This window comes from Perognathus longimembris, chromosome 9 (assembly GCF_023159225.1).
Source record: "Perognathus longimembris pacificus isolate PPM17 chromosome 9, ASM2315922v1, whole genome shotgun sequence".
Taxonomy (NCBI): Eukaryota; Metazoa; Chordata; class Mammalia; order Rodentia; family Heteromyidae; genus Perognathus; species Perognathus longimembris.
In genome coordinates this window covers 32821969-32839604 of record NC_063169.1, presented here as the reverse complement: position 1 = coordinate 32839604, position 17636 = coordinate 32821969, and the positions used below count along the sequence as shown (strand labels likewise).

Below are 17636 nucleotides of genomic sequence, written 5' to 3'. Positions count from 1 at the left end.
TCAATATCACTTACTTGCCCTCTGAGCTGTAGCTGTTGATACTGCCATCAGTAGACTCCCGGCTTGGCTGTCTTACCATCTTCCTCATTTCCGCTGCCATGCCTGTTTCTGTGCTTCTCTGAATGGTGCTTTTTAACTTCTTGTGACCTGACTCTGATAGGAGATAGGAAAAAGAAACCCTGAGTTTTATTTAGAATTTTCTGAGTATTCATTGGTTCTGCAAAAACAATAGTTAATTTTCATTGTAGTTAAAATTTTAATCAGAAAACTAAGTGTTGGTGGATCATGCCTGTCATTCTAGCTAATCTGGAGGCTGCAATCTGAGAATCATGGTGTGAAGCCAGCCTGGGCCAGAAAGTCTGTAAGATTCTTATCTCCAAGTAACCTGCAAAAAGCCAAAGGTAAAGGTGTGGCTCAAATGCTCAAACACCAGCCTTGAGCTAAAGGACAATGTCCAGGTTCTGAGTTCAAGCCCTAGTATGGGGCTAAAACTTTTATTAATCAGAATCTACAATAATAATATGCAAAGTGTGTTCTCTGCTAAGGTGAGATTTACCAACTTGCATAGGAGCCGAAGACATAGCCTGGCTTAAGTTCCAGACTTTACAGAATCTCAGTGAATAAAATTAGCTCACTCTATTACTGCTGCCTGACTACAATGAAAATTTGTATTTCACATTGAACTGTTATATAGAAAGATCATATTGAATAACTTAGTGGGTTTCTCTGAACCTGGAATTTTCTAAATTTGTGGAACCAGACCTGCAGGGCTGGGGAGCTTCAGGCCATGGGTGACCCTATGATGTACAAGAAACCATATACATGATGGGAGATATGTATGCTTTTTCTCTCATATTTGTCATCTGTGTCCAACAGCCATTTGTCTGTATGGATAATTTTATATACCCTATGATTATGTCATAAATATTGAAATTGTCCCTGGCAGAAAAAGGTTCCCATGTTTGAGTGGGTCTCTCCTCTAAAAGTTTGAGGAATACTACCATTTTGTATTGTTAGACAATCCCCATTAGGAGAGATAATCATATTTTATTTGGTGATTTTACAACACCCTCTTTTATACTGAGGATTAAACCCAGGATGTTGCGCTTGCTTTGACACTAAGCTACATCTTAGCCCTTTACAACACTTTTAACTTCCACTAGCTTGTCTAAGATGGCACATGTGTTACCTAATTTAGTAGAACAAATATTACCTTAATTTTAAGGCAACACAAGTGTCTCATAGCTTTTGATGCAGCTGTATGATGTCTAGTTGGCAGTTTGGGGTGATGAATTCACTTTCACTAGGCTGATCATTGAGCCTCAGGTTTTAAGATAGGGCCATAATGTAGCTTAGGATGGTGAGGTCCTGACATAGCCCAGTCTTGCTGTGACATCCCAAATGTCCTGACTCAGCCTTCCAAGTGCTAGGATTACAGGCATGTGTGACCTACCTAGGTCATTTCGGTTTTTGTTAAACTCAAAGTTTAGAATAATTTTGTGAGCCCCTGTAGAATGTATTAACCGGCATTCTAATCTTAGCATAGAAATCAACTCTAAAACTTTTATTTAATGGATGGAACTAGAAATAAACATGTGAAGTGAAATAAGCCAGATGGAGAAAGACAAACATTGAATGTTCTCACTCAAATGTGGAATCCATTCCATAGAAATGGATAGAAATGTAAAACAAATCTGCTTTTGTGTGTGTGTTGGGAGGGGGATTTACCAGAAGGGAGAGGATAGTGAAAGGAGAAGGTATAAAGGTGAACACAGTCAAAGTGTTTTATACATATGTATGAAAAGAGAACAATGAACCTATTGAACTAGATCCAAGAAGAGGGTTTAAGGGGAAAGAATGAATAGGAAGAGTACGATTGGCATACACTGTACCCCAAATGAAACATTGTGATGAAATATCTTCACATAATTAATACAAGCTAATAAAGTGAATAAAAGTAAATTTAAAAATTTGAAATTAAAAAATAACTTCATTATATACATAAAATCAGCTTTAATAAGTGAAGATAAATATAGTGAAACCTTTCTATATAAATAATGCTAATAAAAGAAGGGAAAAACAAAGAAAAATGTGAAATTAAATTTTAATATATAGCACATATATAAACTACATACATATATGTATATAGTTTACACATATATGTAAAAGTAGCAAGTAGCCTTTTTCCATCTACACATTCTATATACATTTCTGATTCACTTTCTGCTGCTTATTGCACAGCATTATTTAATACCCACAGATAATATATGGGAAAATACATGTACATACATACACTTTCCACACACAATTCTCCTGTAAAATGAAGGTGCTTAGATATACTCTTGATAACCCATCTGAAAGACAGAGTTTCTTCCTTTCATTGTTTGGCCCATAAATCTTGTGGAAATTCTCTAATCAAGAATATAATAGTCAATGTTCATTCCTCCATATTCTATAGGTTTACTACTAATTTTTTAAATTATTTTTTTGTTCTTAATTTTCCATGGCTAGTGTGTGTGTGCAAGCATGTGTTTGCTGTTACTGGGGCTTGAACTCAGAGCCTAATACTCTTGCTTGGATTTTTCTGTTCAAGGCAGGTGTTCTACCACTTGAGCCACACCATTACTTCTGGCTTTTAGCTGGTTAGTTAGAGATAAGCTAGATTATGGCTTCAAACCATCTCAATCTCCAGTGTAGCTAGGATTTCAGGTGTGAGCCACTGGCAGTAGGCCTCCATGGCTATTTTGATTTCCCAAGCAATATTATAAACTGCTCCAATAGCACAGCAATAGGAAACATTGAATTTCCTCTACAGCTTTATCCCTCACCCCCCGCAAAAAAAAAAAAAAAAAGAAAGAAAGAAAGAAAGTTGAGAGTTAATAATTTGGGAGCATCCCAACTTGTTTATCCACCTGGCTTCTGTAAATCACACTCTGGCTTTCCCCTTTCCCCAGGGCTTGTGTCTCCTTAGTTTTTGGATTGAAAGTTCTGTTCAGAACTTTCGGATGAGAGGACTCTATGGGTTTGGTTGCCTGGCATTTTCATACGTTTTCTATACTTTCTTCCCTCATGACTCAGCTGACACCTTACAGGCTCCCAGATATGTGCCATCTCCAATCCCAATGTTTCTAGTACATGACAATCATCAATCCAGTTGTTCATTATCTCCATTTAGAGATCTAGTAGACATTTCAACAGCAAAACATCCAAAGTAGAACTCTGTTCTCTACCTCCATCACACCCTACTGGCAAATCCTTTCTCCATCAGTGGATGGTTCTTCCACTCACTCAGATGCTCAGGTTCAAATCCTCAGGATCACCCTTGACTTGTCCTTCCAACGCACTTGCCTGTGATCCAACAGCTACAACTCCTGACTTCCTATTCACTATACCATACCCACCTGACTATTCTTTCTCCTTCCACTGCTCCAGGCCCACTTCAAACCACTACCCTCACTCAACAGCTACAGTAGTCACCAAACAGACCTGCAACTTCTGTTCTTTACTTCATCAGAATATTCTCTAACACCCATAATGGATCTCAAAAGATGCACATGTGATCACATCACTCCCTTGTAATAGAGCATCAGCATAATTAAAGAAATCCAAAATTGTCAGCATGGCCTATAAAAATGCCATATACATGGCCTGGTGCCTGGGTAGCTCTCAGATCTTACTGCAAGCCCTTGTTTCAGATCATTACTCTCTATTCACATGGTCTGGCTTGGATCTCCTTCAACACTTAAGCATGTCTTCTTACAGCCCTTTTAATCTTCTGACTCTTCCTTTGGATCTTCCTCTCCTGCTCCCTTACTTCTTTCAAATCTCTGCTCCAATGTCCCCTCTTCTGTATCAATTTTTTGGATCCTCCTCATACTCTTTACCCTTTGCTATGTTTTATTCTTTTCATAGGACTGATTCATCTGTCATCAACCCTTCATCTGTTGTCACTTCCCAAGTGAGAATGTAATTTCTATGAGGGCATGTACCTTGTAAGTAGTGTTCATTGCTACTCTTGGTATCTAGAAGAACTAGTTATAAACATAACAATGAAATCACATCAGGATACTGCACAATTTCTTCTATGAAACATAATATAATATAAATATTTCTACATTTATTCTTTTCATGACCACATTACTCCATTATTTGACGATGAACTTTCAAAATTAAACCATGTCTTTATTTGAATGTGGGATGGGAAAAAGTTTACAGAATACATGATTGGAAGTTGATATGCTAACTGAATGGCCAAGAATCTAATCTTCATAAATTGCCCTTAAAAATCAATGTGGATGTTTACAGCCTTACCAACATTTGTATATGGATGTCCCAATTTTCCCACCTGAGACACAGGAGTTCTCTTCCTTTTTCTTTTTTGGTCTCTCTTTTGCCCACTTGGCTTGTTATTATAGAACATGTATACTTACTGAAAGCATGCACTTTGTTTATGACCTTCTAAATATTTCTTGGCTTAGTTTTGGCCTTTAATCATTTATATACTATGCCTCTTTCATAGAAGTAGATTATTTTATAGTAGAGCAACATTTCATCCACAGCCATGTGCTGATAAGATCCCACAGGAGGGACAGAGACAGGCTCCAGGAGTACCAAGAACAAGTATTCCTAATGCAAAACTCAAAAGCTGAAATGCTTCCAGTCCCCCAAGATTTTGAGTGCTGGCCAATGTCACCCACAAAAAAAATTCAACACCTAACATCATGTTACTGCCAAAATCCAGATGCACTTGAAAATATCAGATAAAATTACATGGTATGGATGAAATGTAAGTGAATTTCATATTTAGACTTGGTTCTCATTTCACAGATATTTCAATATATAGATATATACAGATAGATAGATATATAAATGTAGTGTGAATATTTCAAAAATATGTAAAAGGGAAAATCTGAAATACTTCTGTTCTCAAGCACTTCAGATGAGGGGTGTGTAGCCCTCTATTTATGAACTATGAAGTCAAATATATTTATGTCCAGTGTTTACCAAAAGTTGTGTGAGGTGGGCTGGGAATATGGCCTAGTGGTAGAGTGATTGCCTCACATACATGAAGCCCTGGGTTCAATTCCTCAGCACCACATATATAGAAAAAGCCAGAGCACTAGCCTTGAGCAGAAAGAAACCAGGGACAGTGCTCAGGCCCTGAGTTCAAGCCCTAGGACTGGCAAAAACAAAACAAACCCCAAAAGTTATGTGAAGTAAGGCAGCTAGTGTAAGAATATTGGTTCTTACAGAAAATTATGATGACCATTGCTAGAAAAATTAGGTGAAAACTTTGAAATAGAAGAGATGCTGGAGACTGCAAGAGAAGCAGTTGAACAGGATCAGCAAGTTCAGCTTATCCATCCACCCACGGATTGATCCATATATCCATTCACTCATCTCATCTATTCACCCATCCAAGAATTATTTACAAGGTAGCTGCTATGCATCATACACTGTTCTAAATGCTTGAAATACATAAAATGAGAATTTCCCTGCTATCATGGAGCTCACATTCTAATACAGGTGAATACAGAACAGTCAATGAACAAATAAAGATAAATGTGGGTGGTAATAAGAGAATGACAGGGAACAAGAGGCTAGTACAGCCATGGTTTTAGTTGAGCAGGAATCACGTTGTCTTTAAACAGGAGGATGAAGTAAGGACAAAGCCATGAGGGAAGAGGGAAGTCAGATTCTGCAGAACTGGTCTCAGAGGTTGTGATGGGGAGGCTGAGAGGAATGAAAGCAGTGGCTGTAGTGTAGTGGTGTTGTGGTCCTCAGGTTCTCCAGTCTTTCTAACATCGATGAATCCAGCCATAATGTAAACTCCATTGCTAGTGATCACAGGACTCTGTGGATGGCTAGTCATTTCAGAAGACCATAGAGCACCGAAGGACAATGCCTGATTTTTCTTGCATTTCCTAGCACAGGTTCCAAATGGTTTATCCTTGGTTCCCATCTTTTCAAAATAAGTGGGAAAAGAAAACTTGAAAATATTTATTAACTTATGTTCTTAAATTGAGATTTCAAGCTTTCTTAATGAAAGGTATAACTACAGAATGTCTTCAAAATTTTAGGGCAGATTTAAAATTTAGTAGTTTCCAAAGTCGAAAATTAGCACACTTCAAAAAAGTAAATTAAAATGAAAACAAGTAAATTTAATTTGAGAAGGTGTTAGATATCCTTTATATTTATGAATTGTGCAAATCTGAAACATATCTTTTAATTTGTAAATTTATTTTAGAACTTCTGGTAGAATATGGCAAATGGAATGAAACCTCATTGTTTTCTTATTTGTTTTACTAAGTATTCAATGAGAAGAGCTTTGATGGACCAAGAAATAGGAAAGGGCCAAGCAGAGTCTGAATAAATAGTTATAGCCTTGAATTTATCTCATTTTAATTTGCAAGGGCTTTAATATTAATTTGCAATATGAGGGTTGAGATGATTGCTGTACTAGAGACATTTTATATATGTGGAAATTATAAATTTGGAGAAATATAACCCATGCAACAAAATTATTCAGCACTAGATGCTGATCTAGATGATGATGAAGCAGCAGACACAAATCCCTGGCCTTGTAGAGCTCCCATTCTAATTTACACATGACTCCCAACACAATGGAAGTTAGTAGCAAAATCACAATTAAGAAGCTAAATTTCTGAATCTCAATCTTGTGATCATTCCACAATACCACAGTTTAGAGATACATAAAATCTGGTTTTCACTATTTTACAAACAGAAAAATGATTTATCCACATAGACATATTTGTATACACTTTTTCATTTTTATATGAACTTGTTTGTATGTCTTAGAACTTTGTGAAAATTACATATTGTTTATGTAGTCATTAATGTGAATACTTACCTGCATTTGTCTTTTTATGTATGCTATAATTGTAATACCAAATTATACATGTAATATGTGAATAGTAATAAATTCAACTAAAATATAAAAATATTAGAAAGTACAATTTAACAATAGGTTAATAACACCACCATTATTGCTAGTTATTTGTATCAAACTTCAATAACCTTACAGAAAGACTACTGTCCAATTCTGCTATACAATCTTTGATTAGAAAATGTGATCCCAAGTACTAAGAATAAAAAGACAAGCTACACATCTGTATATTTTATGAAAAAGCAAACTTTCTTCTCAGAGATTGTTTATAAGATGCTATTATTTACTTATAGTTTCTTTCTGTCTTTGAATATATAAGTATGTTTTATTTAGAAATCCTTGTGTGACTTAATCCATTCTATAAATACTCACTAAACATCAAGAACCTATTATAACAAGCACCACTGTGGTGTTAGGACAATAAAACAGCACAGGACATACAAACATGGAGGTATGAGTGAAGACCATGAAGTAAAGCTTAGGTTACACAGAGTTCAGTAGGTAGACAAATGATGCAATTTACTGTATCAACATGTAGTTTCAATTAAAGTCTATGCTGCTAAATGTAATCACCTAGGAAGGAAATGCAGTTAGAAATTTTTTTTAAAGGTAGAAGGAAGTATAGGACATTCCTATGTTCAGAGGTACAGAATAAAGATTGTTAAGGGCAAACCTAAAGAAGGAAGGCAGGTGAATATGGTTAAATATAAAAGGTAAATATGGTACATGTATAAAAAATGAAACTTACTGAGATTGTGAAGGAGGAGGGAGAGGTCCATTTGAGGTCTGGGGTTCCCTGAGATAGATCCTGTGACTAGGATGCTCATACATATGGAGAAAAGTTCTGATTTGCACCTGGGTGCTTATGAGAATTTGAGCACTGCTGGCAGTAGCTTTTTCACTGCGCTTGATTAGAAAAAGGGTTAAATAATCAAATATATTTTTATATCAAAACACCCAAAGAAAACTCAAGAAATAACGTAAAAATAAACATGTTCAGTTTTGAAACTTGATGCAATCCAATTTTAAAGTATTAGGTCATTAGTTATATTAAAAACAATGCTATCAATAATATTAATCCAGTAATACTATTACTAGTTTTACTGGTGGTATCAATATATTGGGGTTAGTTGTCCTGTTGCCTCTATCTGTTGAAAATTAGGTGAATGAGAACTTGACAGCTGCAATGCCAGAAAAGTGGAAGCTGTGAAAGGAAGATATGGAGGCATGTACTAAAAAAAACAAAACAAACAAAAAAACCTAGTGAAGTAAATGAGACCCAAAGAAATACAGATCTCATGGTATACTTCATTTGTAATAAGTAGTGTATGCCTAGGATATTCCTAGCAGAGGATCGCAATAGCTCAAAAGCTATGTACTTGTGATCACATAAGATGATGCTAAGCTACATAAACTCCAAGATATGGAAACAAGAGGTTTTTAATTGTTGCTGTTATTTTTAATGCACTATGTGATTTTTTTTCCTTTTCTTTCATTTTTTATCTCCTATGGTTTATTTCCTCTTTTCAGTGTATTTGATTTTGGTACCTTGCATATTGTTTATCTGAATTAGGGAAGAGAAAGGGAACATCAAAATGGTGAGACAAAAGATAAAGGGTAAACCAGTGCAACAGTGATACTCACAAGATGGGAATTAACTGCACAACTGGGGGTTGTGGGGAGGGAAGGTGGGAAAAATGAGGGAGGGGGGTAACAAGTTTGACAAGAAATGTACTCACTGCCTTATGTATGTAACTGTAACCCCTCTGTACATCACCTTGACAATAAAATTAAATTTAAAAATTAAAATTAAAAAAAGATGGTTGCTTGAGATTAACCAGTTTCATAGGTGACTTACCTGCATTTTTGGGAAACTGTGGAATTATTTCAAGCACTGTACTTAATGACTCTGTGGGAGGACAATGCATGTGCCAACAGGAATGGCTACTTGCTAGTAGATGAACAGTGTGAATGAATGGTGCACATTTTATTGACAAAAATGTACATTGTTAGAAAAGTCAATTTTTTTGTGTGTGCCAGTACTGGGGCTTGAACTCGGGGCCTGGTCATTGTCTCTGAGCTTTTTGTTCTCCTCAAAACTAGAGCTATTCCAATTGAGCCACAATTTTTGATGGTTATTTGTGAATAAGGGTTTCATGGACTTTCCTGCTCAGGCTGGCTTCATATTGTGATCCTCAGATCTGAACCTCCTGAGTAACTGACAGTCAATAATTTTCTGTCTTCCTTCCCTTCCTTTTTCCTTCCCTCCTTCCCTTCTTCCCTTCCATCTCTTTTTTCTTTCATTCACCAGATTTTGCTTATTACTCTCAAGCCACTGTCTTAACTTGGTTGTAAAAAAATGAGTGTTTTCAACTTGTAATAGCTAGAATCTGGAATCAACCCAGATGCCCCTCAGTAAATGAATGGATCTACACAATGGAATTTTATGCCTCTATCAGAAAGAATGACATTGCCCCATTTGAAAGGAAATGGAAGGACTTGGAAAAAATTATACTAAGTGAAGTGAGCCAGACCCAAAGAAACATGGACACTATGGTCTCCCTTATAGGGAATAATTAGCATAGGTTTAGGCAAGTCACAACAGAGGATCACAAGAGCCCAATAGCTATACCCTTACGAACACATAAGATGATGCTAAGTGAAATGAACTCCATGTTATGGAAATGATTGTTATATCACAGTTATAACTACTTTCAATGTGCTATGTGTAACTGTAGCTTCTATTACTGATGATCTTCTTGTGTCTGCTTCCTGTGGTTGTACCTATCTCTGTATCTTATCTGAGTATATTTGAAACCGTGTATACTGGTATTAGAACTAGGAAATTGAAAGGGGATACCAAATTCGAGAGACACAGGGTTAAAAAAAAACAAACAACTACAAAAGCAATACTTGCAAAACTGTTTGGTGTAAATGAACTGAACAACTCATGGGGGTGTGGGGAGGAAAAGGGGAGGGGGGAGGGGGAACGAGGGAGGAGATAACAAACAGTACAAGAAATGTATCCAGGGCTGGGGATATGGCCTAGTGGCAAGAGAGCTTGCCTCGTATACATGAGGCCCTGGGTTCGATTCCCCAGCACCACATATACAGAAAATGGCCAGAAGTGGCGCTGTGGCTCAAGTGGCAGAGTGCTAGCCTTGAGCAAAAGGAAGCCAGGGACAGTGCTCAAGCCCTGAGTCCAAGGCCCAGGACTGGCAAAAAAAAAAAAAAAAAAAAAAAAAAAAAAGAAATGTATCCAATGCCGTAGGTATGAAACTGTAACCTCCCTGTAATTCAGTTTGATAATTTAAAAAAATGAGTGTTTTAATTAGCCACAAAGAAATATTTTTTAAGCTACACTTGGACAAGATTGTGGAGTTGATAGCACTTTTGAAGAAAGAAACCACTATCAAGTAAGCTAAAGACCAAAAAGAAGAAAATGTATATGAATAAATAATTTTCTTTTTCATTTAATTTTCAGTACTAGAGTTCGAACTTGGGGCTTTACATGTGCTAAGCAGGCATCCTATCACTTACTAAAGCCCATAGACCTTTATTACTTTACTTTTCATGCAGAGTCTCCTGTGTTTATGTCCAGCCTCAGGTGAAGATCTTCCTGCCTCAAGCCTCTCCATCCACATGGCTGGATTACAGGTTCACCACAACCCCACCCAGGTTTTTGATTGAGATGGGGGGTGGCTTTTTGACTATCATTAATCAGTTGTACAAAGGGATTTCAATGCAATATGTCAGTTTATGAGTATAATGCCTCTTGATCAATGTCATGCCATTTGAGGTCTTGGTAACTTAGTTATAAGGCTGCTTGATCTTTAACTTGTGACCAGGGCTGGCCTTGAGCTGCCATACTCCTGGTCTCCACCTCTAGAGTAGCTGAGATGTTGGTAGATGATTTTCTTAATATATTTTGATTCTTATATTTAAAATAATATGTTTAACATATTAAAAATATGTATTTTTGTTAGCACTCAGATGGGCCAGGTTCAGACTCAGCTGCCTTTGGCCTCGTGATAATGTAATGAGTGGGCTAGCCAGGTTGTGTTAGTGTAAGCTCCCCAACTCTGGACAGAAAGCTAGTCCCTGCAAATCCACAGAGTCCACAAAACAATCTACTGTTTCTGCTGTCTGGTTTAAAAACAGGAAGATGTCTTTTACAAACATAGTCTAAACTATAATAGTAAAAGGCTCTCTAGTTGGGCTTCTTGAAATTGTTCCTAAAAAAGCACAGAAGAAAAAATAGTATTGTGTGTGCTGGGAGACCTCAGTTGCACTGACTTGATTACAGTTGTATTTCTGTACAATATAAACTCACAATTTTTAAAACAAAAATAAGTCATGGTCTAAGTAAATTTTAGGAGAAAAGACTTTTTTTTAGATTTGTGAAAGCACCATTTTCCCACTTGTTGCACTAAATGCGGATATAAAACTTTGTTTTTTTAAGAGATAGAATCTTAGCTGGGCACCAGTGGCTCACACCTGTTATTCTACTCAGGAAGCTGAGATCAGAGGATCAAAGTTCAAAGCCAACCTGGCCCACCTATGAGACTCTTATCTCCAATTAGCTGCCAAAAAAGTAGGTTTGAAGGTGTGGCTGAAGAGCTAGAGAGCCAACCTCGAGAAAAATGCTAAGAGATAAAACCCAGGGCCTGAGAAAGGAATTATTTCAGGAATAAATTAAACAATTCTTATTTGAAATGTGGAGTCAATTCATAGAACTTAAACGACAGGTTAATATAATTTCAACACAGAATAATACTCGGCTGACGGCAGTGACTCAGAAATAAAAGATCAACTAAAGCCCAACACAAGTGGCTCATGCCTATATTTCTAGCTACTCAGGAGGCTAAGATCTGAGAATCACAATTCAAAACCAACCAGGATAGGAAAGCTCATGAAACTCTTATCTCCAATTAACCACCAAAAGTCACAAATAGAGGTGAATGTGGTAAAGTGCCATACTTGAATGAAAAAAGGTCCTGAGTTTAAGCTTGGGCACACACAAAAAGAACAACTAAATAAAATTGTATAAATAATATTACATGAAAAGAAAGAAAAATAGCAAAAAAAAAGGAGAAACAAAATTTCATTCTTACAAGCACTTAAATGTTTTAGATCAAAGTGCTTTTCTGTTTTTGTGGTACCAGGATTTGAACTCAGAGCTTTGCACTTGCTTGACAGGTTCTCTACAAAAACCAACCACCTCTTATCTTAGATCAAAGTTACGGGGACAAATAGAGCTTAAAGATCTTTAGTATTCCAGACAGAATTCCACCATTATAGGAGCCCCATTTCCTGTATGAGAAACAGGAATTGTCTGTCTGTGCTCTCCATCTGTCTCTCTGTCTGTCTGTCTCATCTAATCTTCCTGAGCCATCTCCTTGGAGCCTGTTGTTTCCCTTAATGGTATACTTTCTTACTCTCTGTAATTTGGAAACAACATTTTAGGGAAATGCACTTTTTTCTATCATATCCATCTAATTTTAATTTCCTGGGAAAACAGATTTCTCCCATCCTAACTCCCTTCCAACTCAATTCTTCACCCAACCTCTCTCCTTTAGTAAATAAGGGCTTCTCCTCCTCCTCCTCTCCAACATCCTTCTCAAATAAGCACTGCCCTCTTTTTATTCTCTACTTGATTCTCTTTAATTATACTTTTTCAAATCCAGAACTCTGCAAATCTAAAATGTATCATATATATGTTATATATAAAATATAAAATGTATCATCTATATGTATGTATATACATATAATACATATCTATATCTATATACCTTTATGTTACTCATTTTCTAACATATGCCCATAACAGTTTACACCTCTATTTTCCAAGTGTACATTAAATCCTTAAACACTGCTATTATAGTCACTGTGGACTCAAAGTTAAATGGAGTTGATAGTGCGTTTGGGGAGAAAACATGAGAAATTCATTTTGAGTAGGTCCACAAGCATAAAATATGCCTAAGTGAGCAATCAGGCAAAGGACTAAGTTATCATTTCTTCTAAAGCAAGTTAAAGGACTTCCTACAAAGGAAAAATATCACTGAACTATTCTTTGAAAACAAAATAAAAATTTGCTAGACAGATCAAATCTTGTTGAACTCCACAACCCATTGATGAAATAAATATATAGCTTCAATATTTTTACTGCTAATCTCAACTTACTTTTTCTTAATTATTCAAATTGCTTTCTTCACATTGAGAGTCCCCAAATTTCAACTGGCTTGGTACAACCATAATTGATTAATTTTCTTAGACATAGCATGTTAGCTTAGCACTGGTGGCTGATGCTTGTAATCCCAGGTACACAAGAGGCTGTGATCTGAGGATCATGGTTCAAAGCTAGCCCAAGTAGGAAAGTCCATGACACTCTTATCTCCTATTAACCAGCAAAAAGTCAGAGTGGAGCTGTGGCTTAAGTGGTAGAGCATCAGCCTTCAGCACAGAATGTCAAGGACAACCCCCAGGCCTTGAGTCCAAGCCTCAGGACTGGCACAAACACACACACACACACACACACACACACACACACACACACACACACGAAGGAAGGGAGAGACAGAGACAGAGAGAGACAGGAGACAGAGAGACAGAGACAGAGACAGGAGACAGAGAGAAACAGAAAGACAGAAAGATATGGCATTTTAGACCTCTGTTCCAATTACTGGCTTTACTTCAGTCTAGCATATCAATTCAAGAATTCTGAATTTATTTTTCGCCAATATATTTTCCTCTCCCTACATTCTAACAGAAATCTTTTGCTCACGCCACGTTGTCAGAGTCCAGTTCCTGTTATATTCCTTGCTATTTCCCTGTCTGGAAGCCTCCCGCCTGGCCCCGCCTCTCACTCCAACCCCCACCTCCTGCCTGGACCTCAATCTCTCCTACCTGGATGTCCTTCTTTATCTTCTCACAACCAGTACTTTTAGTATCTCTCAAAGTTCCATTCTGTGCAACATATCCTGACCCATCTGAACGGTAATGATTCTGCTCTCTGTATTGATTATTCCCCTATAAATTGCATTAATTATTCCTGTAAAAATAAATTGGTAAATGACTGATTCTACAGAAACATCTAAGATGATACCCTTGTAATAATCTTCTACTTATTTACCTTTTAATCTGAATATATATGATTTGATTTGTCAGCATACTCATGTCAGAACACCTGTGCTAAATGTTTACTAGGTGAGTTGCTGGTGAACTTTGGTAATTAAATAGAATATTAACTGTGCAGATGTCTCCATGGATGCCTAAAGAAGCTCCTACTAATTGGTCACAGGCTTAAAAAAAGGAATTGCAGACGTTGTTTCTCTAATGTATAGGTGAGCTAAAAATACCTTCTAAGGTATAGGAAAGAGAAAAAATACTTTTTTTTCCCTGTGAATAATAAGTACAGATAAAAAGGCAGAGGACATTTCACTAAGCTGGATAAACTCGACGATGGCATAAAACTAAACAGATGTTAAGATTCCTTTTAAAACAAATGACTAAAACTAAATTGGGAAATAGGGGAGGGAAAGAAATAAATCACAAATGTATTACAGCCATCCTAAGTATATTTATGCTTTCATTGCATACATAATCCATGCTTCAGAAGGGAAATGCCAAGTGTTAAGCCAAAAATCAGGAGTTAATTCCAGAGAAGTATTACTCAGAATACAAAACATAGATCAAAAAGGTAACACAGCTGTATGTGGAAGACCCTTGGTTAATGATGTGTCACCTATCAGATGGCTAGTTTTAGAATAAAGCAAGAAAGGAGGTTACTAATAAATATTAATATTACGATGCAGATTCTATGTATAATCTTTGATGGAACACCATTGTTTTCCAATACAGAAATGTGAAACTGTCATTTTCAAGAGAATTCTCAGAACAGCTTTGGTATAATTTCTGATGAATATAATACACACCCAGCTCCATATAAATGACATGTGACATCAGCATATAAGTGAGTAATGAGAAATCAGGGAAAAAAATATCATGGGCACTTTCCCAGAAAGTACAACATATGTCTCACATTTGAACTTTCAACTTCTTAACAAGTATATTTTCTTGCCACTTAAAAAGTTAAATTTCTCTTGCTCTTGCGTGAAGAAACCAAAATGAAAGACATCATTTTTTGGAGCCTACCTGCGAAAAATGTGGTTTATTATTTCAAAGTATAAAGTAAATATAACTCTGATTTTCCCAAAAAGGGAGGAGGTAACAAGTTGTACAAGAAATGTACCCACTGCCTTATGTATGAAACTGTAACCCCTCTGTACATCACTTTGACAATAAATAAATAATTATTCAGAAAAAATACACTTAATTATAGCTGTCAAAGGCTTCTAATTATATATAAGCTACAATTTTAAATAGAATAAAATTGCTTTAACTTTTTAATAATATCATGACACACTTTGGTACTAATGAGTTAAAGCACCATGAACTAGTGAGTCTAGATTTAAAGTTAATTGCATTTGAGCATTATAATTTTACAAATATACCTGCATTTGCAAAATCCTTCTACATGTCCTTCATCCACGACAAAACCAATTTCAGATTTTCTTTTCCATTCAATTGTTGATAATCTTCGAGTGCACCCAAAAACCTCCTTTGTAGACTGCTACACACAGACAAGCTCCAGACAAACCTAGAGATTTGGTTTTGGTTTGATTTTTGAGAAACGTTGTAAATGAACTAGAAAAATTCTCTTAGAATTTAGTAAATATATAAAAAACTTACCTTGTTTATCTTGCCACACTTAAATAACAGCATTAAATCCTCATCCAGGAAGAAAATGAAAGGTCAAGAAGCACTGATCTGCTTTCAATAACTTGTTCTGTCTCTGAGGTCTCTGGGTAGGTTATCTGTCACAGCTCTCTGTGAGTTCTTTCTCTTTCTCTCTCTCTGTCCCTCCCTCCTCCTCCTCCTTCCCTCTTCTTTCCCTTCCTCCCCTCTTCCCTTACCCTCCCTTTTTCACAAACAGAAACACCAACTGATTATACTGCAACTGTCAGAGTATTTTCCTGTATCTTATTGTACTATAAGCCAGGAAGTGTCAAATCATTGAGCAAATGTGCCATGTGCCATCTTATAAACTTGAAAACTGCTAAAAAACAAAACAAAAAAAAACCTTGAAAACTGCTAAACAGCCATTGTTTGGAAACTGCTCCACTATCACAAATTATGGTGTATTTTTACATGGCCTTTTATTAAATATTATCGCTCGTTACCAATTGAAAGCTGATTGAAGGATTTGTACACGGGCAGAAGAATGGCTGGCTTCCTATTAATTTCTTGCAGTGAAATCACTGATTGTAGCCCACATTGTGTGTACTTAAGCTGTCAAAATGGCTGTTTTTAAGATTCATTTATTAAACACTCAGGGATTCTGCAGCTTTTGTGCTTTTTCCTATCCAGCATTGTCCTCTAAATGCAAGCAACAAGTTAAAGCAAAGGTTCCTACTTTAGTGGAGCTTGTTCACACACTTTTAGCTCAGTGCTCACACACATTTCCACGAACCCCATCAGTTCTCTTCTGGTATTGCTCTTGTTGAAAAAACAAAACTAAGCTAAAAACAAACAACCTCTCACCAGCAGCAAAACTGAGTCCCCCTAAATCAAATTCTGAGCCCAACTCCTTTAAAACATATGCAAGCTCTTGAAGAGCTTTCAGGACGTGCACCCACAGAGGGGACATGGCAACAACTGGGCTGTGTGCACACCCCTGGGGGTCTGCCTCTTTCCACAATTGCAGTTAGGATTTAAAAGATTTCAGTCCATAATGTTTTTAATCCCCTCCTTCCCCCTTTACCCTCCAGGGATGTAGGAAAAGCAGAGAGTATAAAAGGTAGTAGTGGATTTTTATCTGCTGCTGAACTCAGGATGATCCTGGTTTATTCCCAATGTTCTGACATTTGTGTATAAGGTCTTCTTCATGCTATCAAATATATTCCCTTTTTTTGTGGTAAGTTATATATAATACCATACACACACACACACACACACACACACACACACACACATAAATTTGGGTATTTTCATTAAGATTATTATTTTGTTTGGTGCTGTAGCTGGGGTTTGAACTCAAGACTAGGACATTCTGCTTTACCTTTTTTACTCAAGGGCAACATTCTATCACATGAGTCACACCTCCACTTCTGGCTTTTTTTTTTTTTTTTTTTTTTTTTGCCAGTCCAGGGGGCTTGGACTCAGGGCCTGAGCACTGTCCCTATATGTGGTGCTGGGGAAACGAACCCAAGGCTTTATGTATACAAGGCAAGCACTCTTGCCACTAGGCCATTTTCCCAGCCCCACTTCTGGCTTTTTGATGATTAATTGGAGGTAAGAGTCTCAAGGATTTTCCTGTCCAGGGTTGGCTTTGAGCCACAGCCTTAGCTTCCTGAGTAGCTAGGATTACAGGTGTGAGGTACTAGTACCAAGCTTCCATTAAGATGATCACAATGGAAATGACCAGGTGTGAAATTCTGTGTAACCAAATGTTCTGTCTGTCAGTGTGATCTCATCCATCTGGACTGCCCATGGAGGAGTAACTGAAGGGCCCCTTCAAGCACTCACTGCAAAGGTGGGGAGAGCAAAGTGACAATCACTTCCCTAAATTCCTGACCTGAGAGCAACTCTGTACTGAGGAACTCTCCCACTGGGGGTGCCATGGTGTGGAAGTCTGACTGAACCCTTGTAGGTGTAGGAGTGGGAGAAG

The 17636-nt window shown here is 37.0% G+C and overlaps 1 protein-coding gene across 1 annotated transcript in view; it reads right to left on the bottom strand.

The window, feature by feature from the left end:
• Rims1 (regulating synaptic membrane exocytosis 1) overlaps positions 1-17636 on the bottom strand; it is a 547387-nt gene that overhangs the window by 18469 nt on the left and 511282 nt on the right. The window contains 1 exon segment of the mRNA XM_048353904.1: positions 15-153. Coding sequence (XP_048209861.1) covers positions 15-153 — 139 coding nt within the window.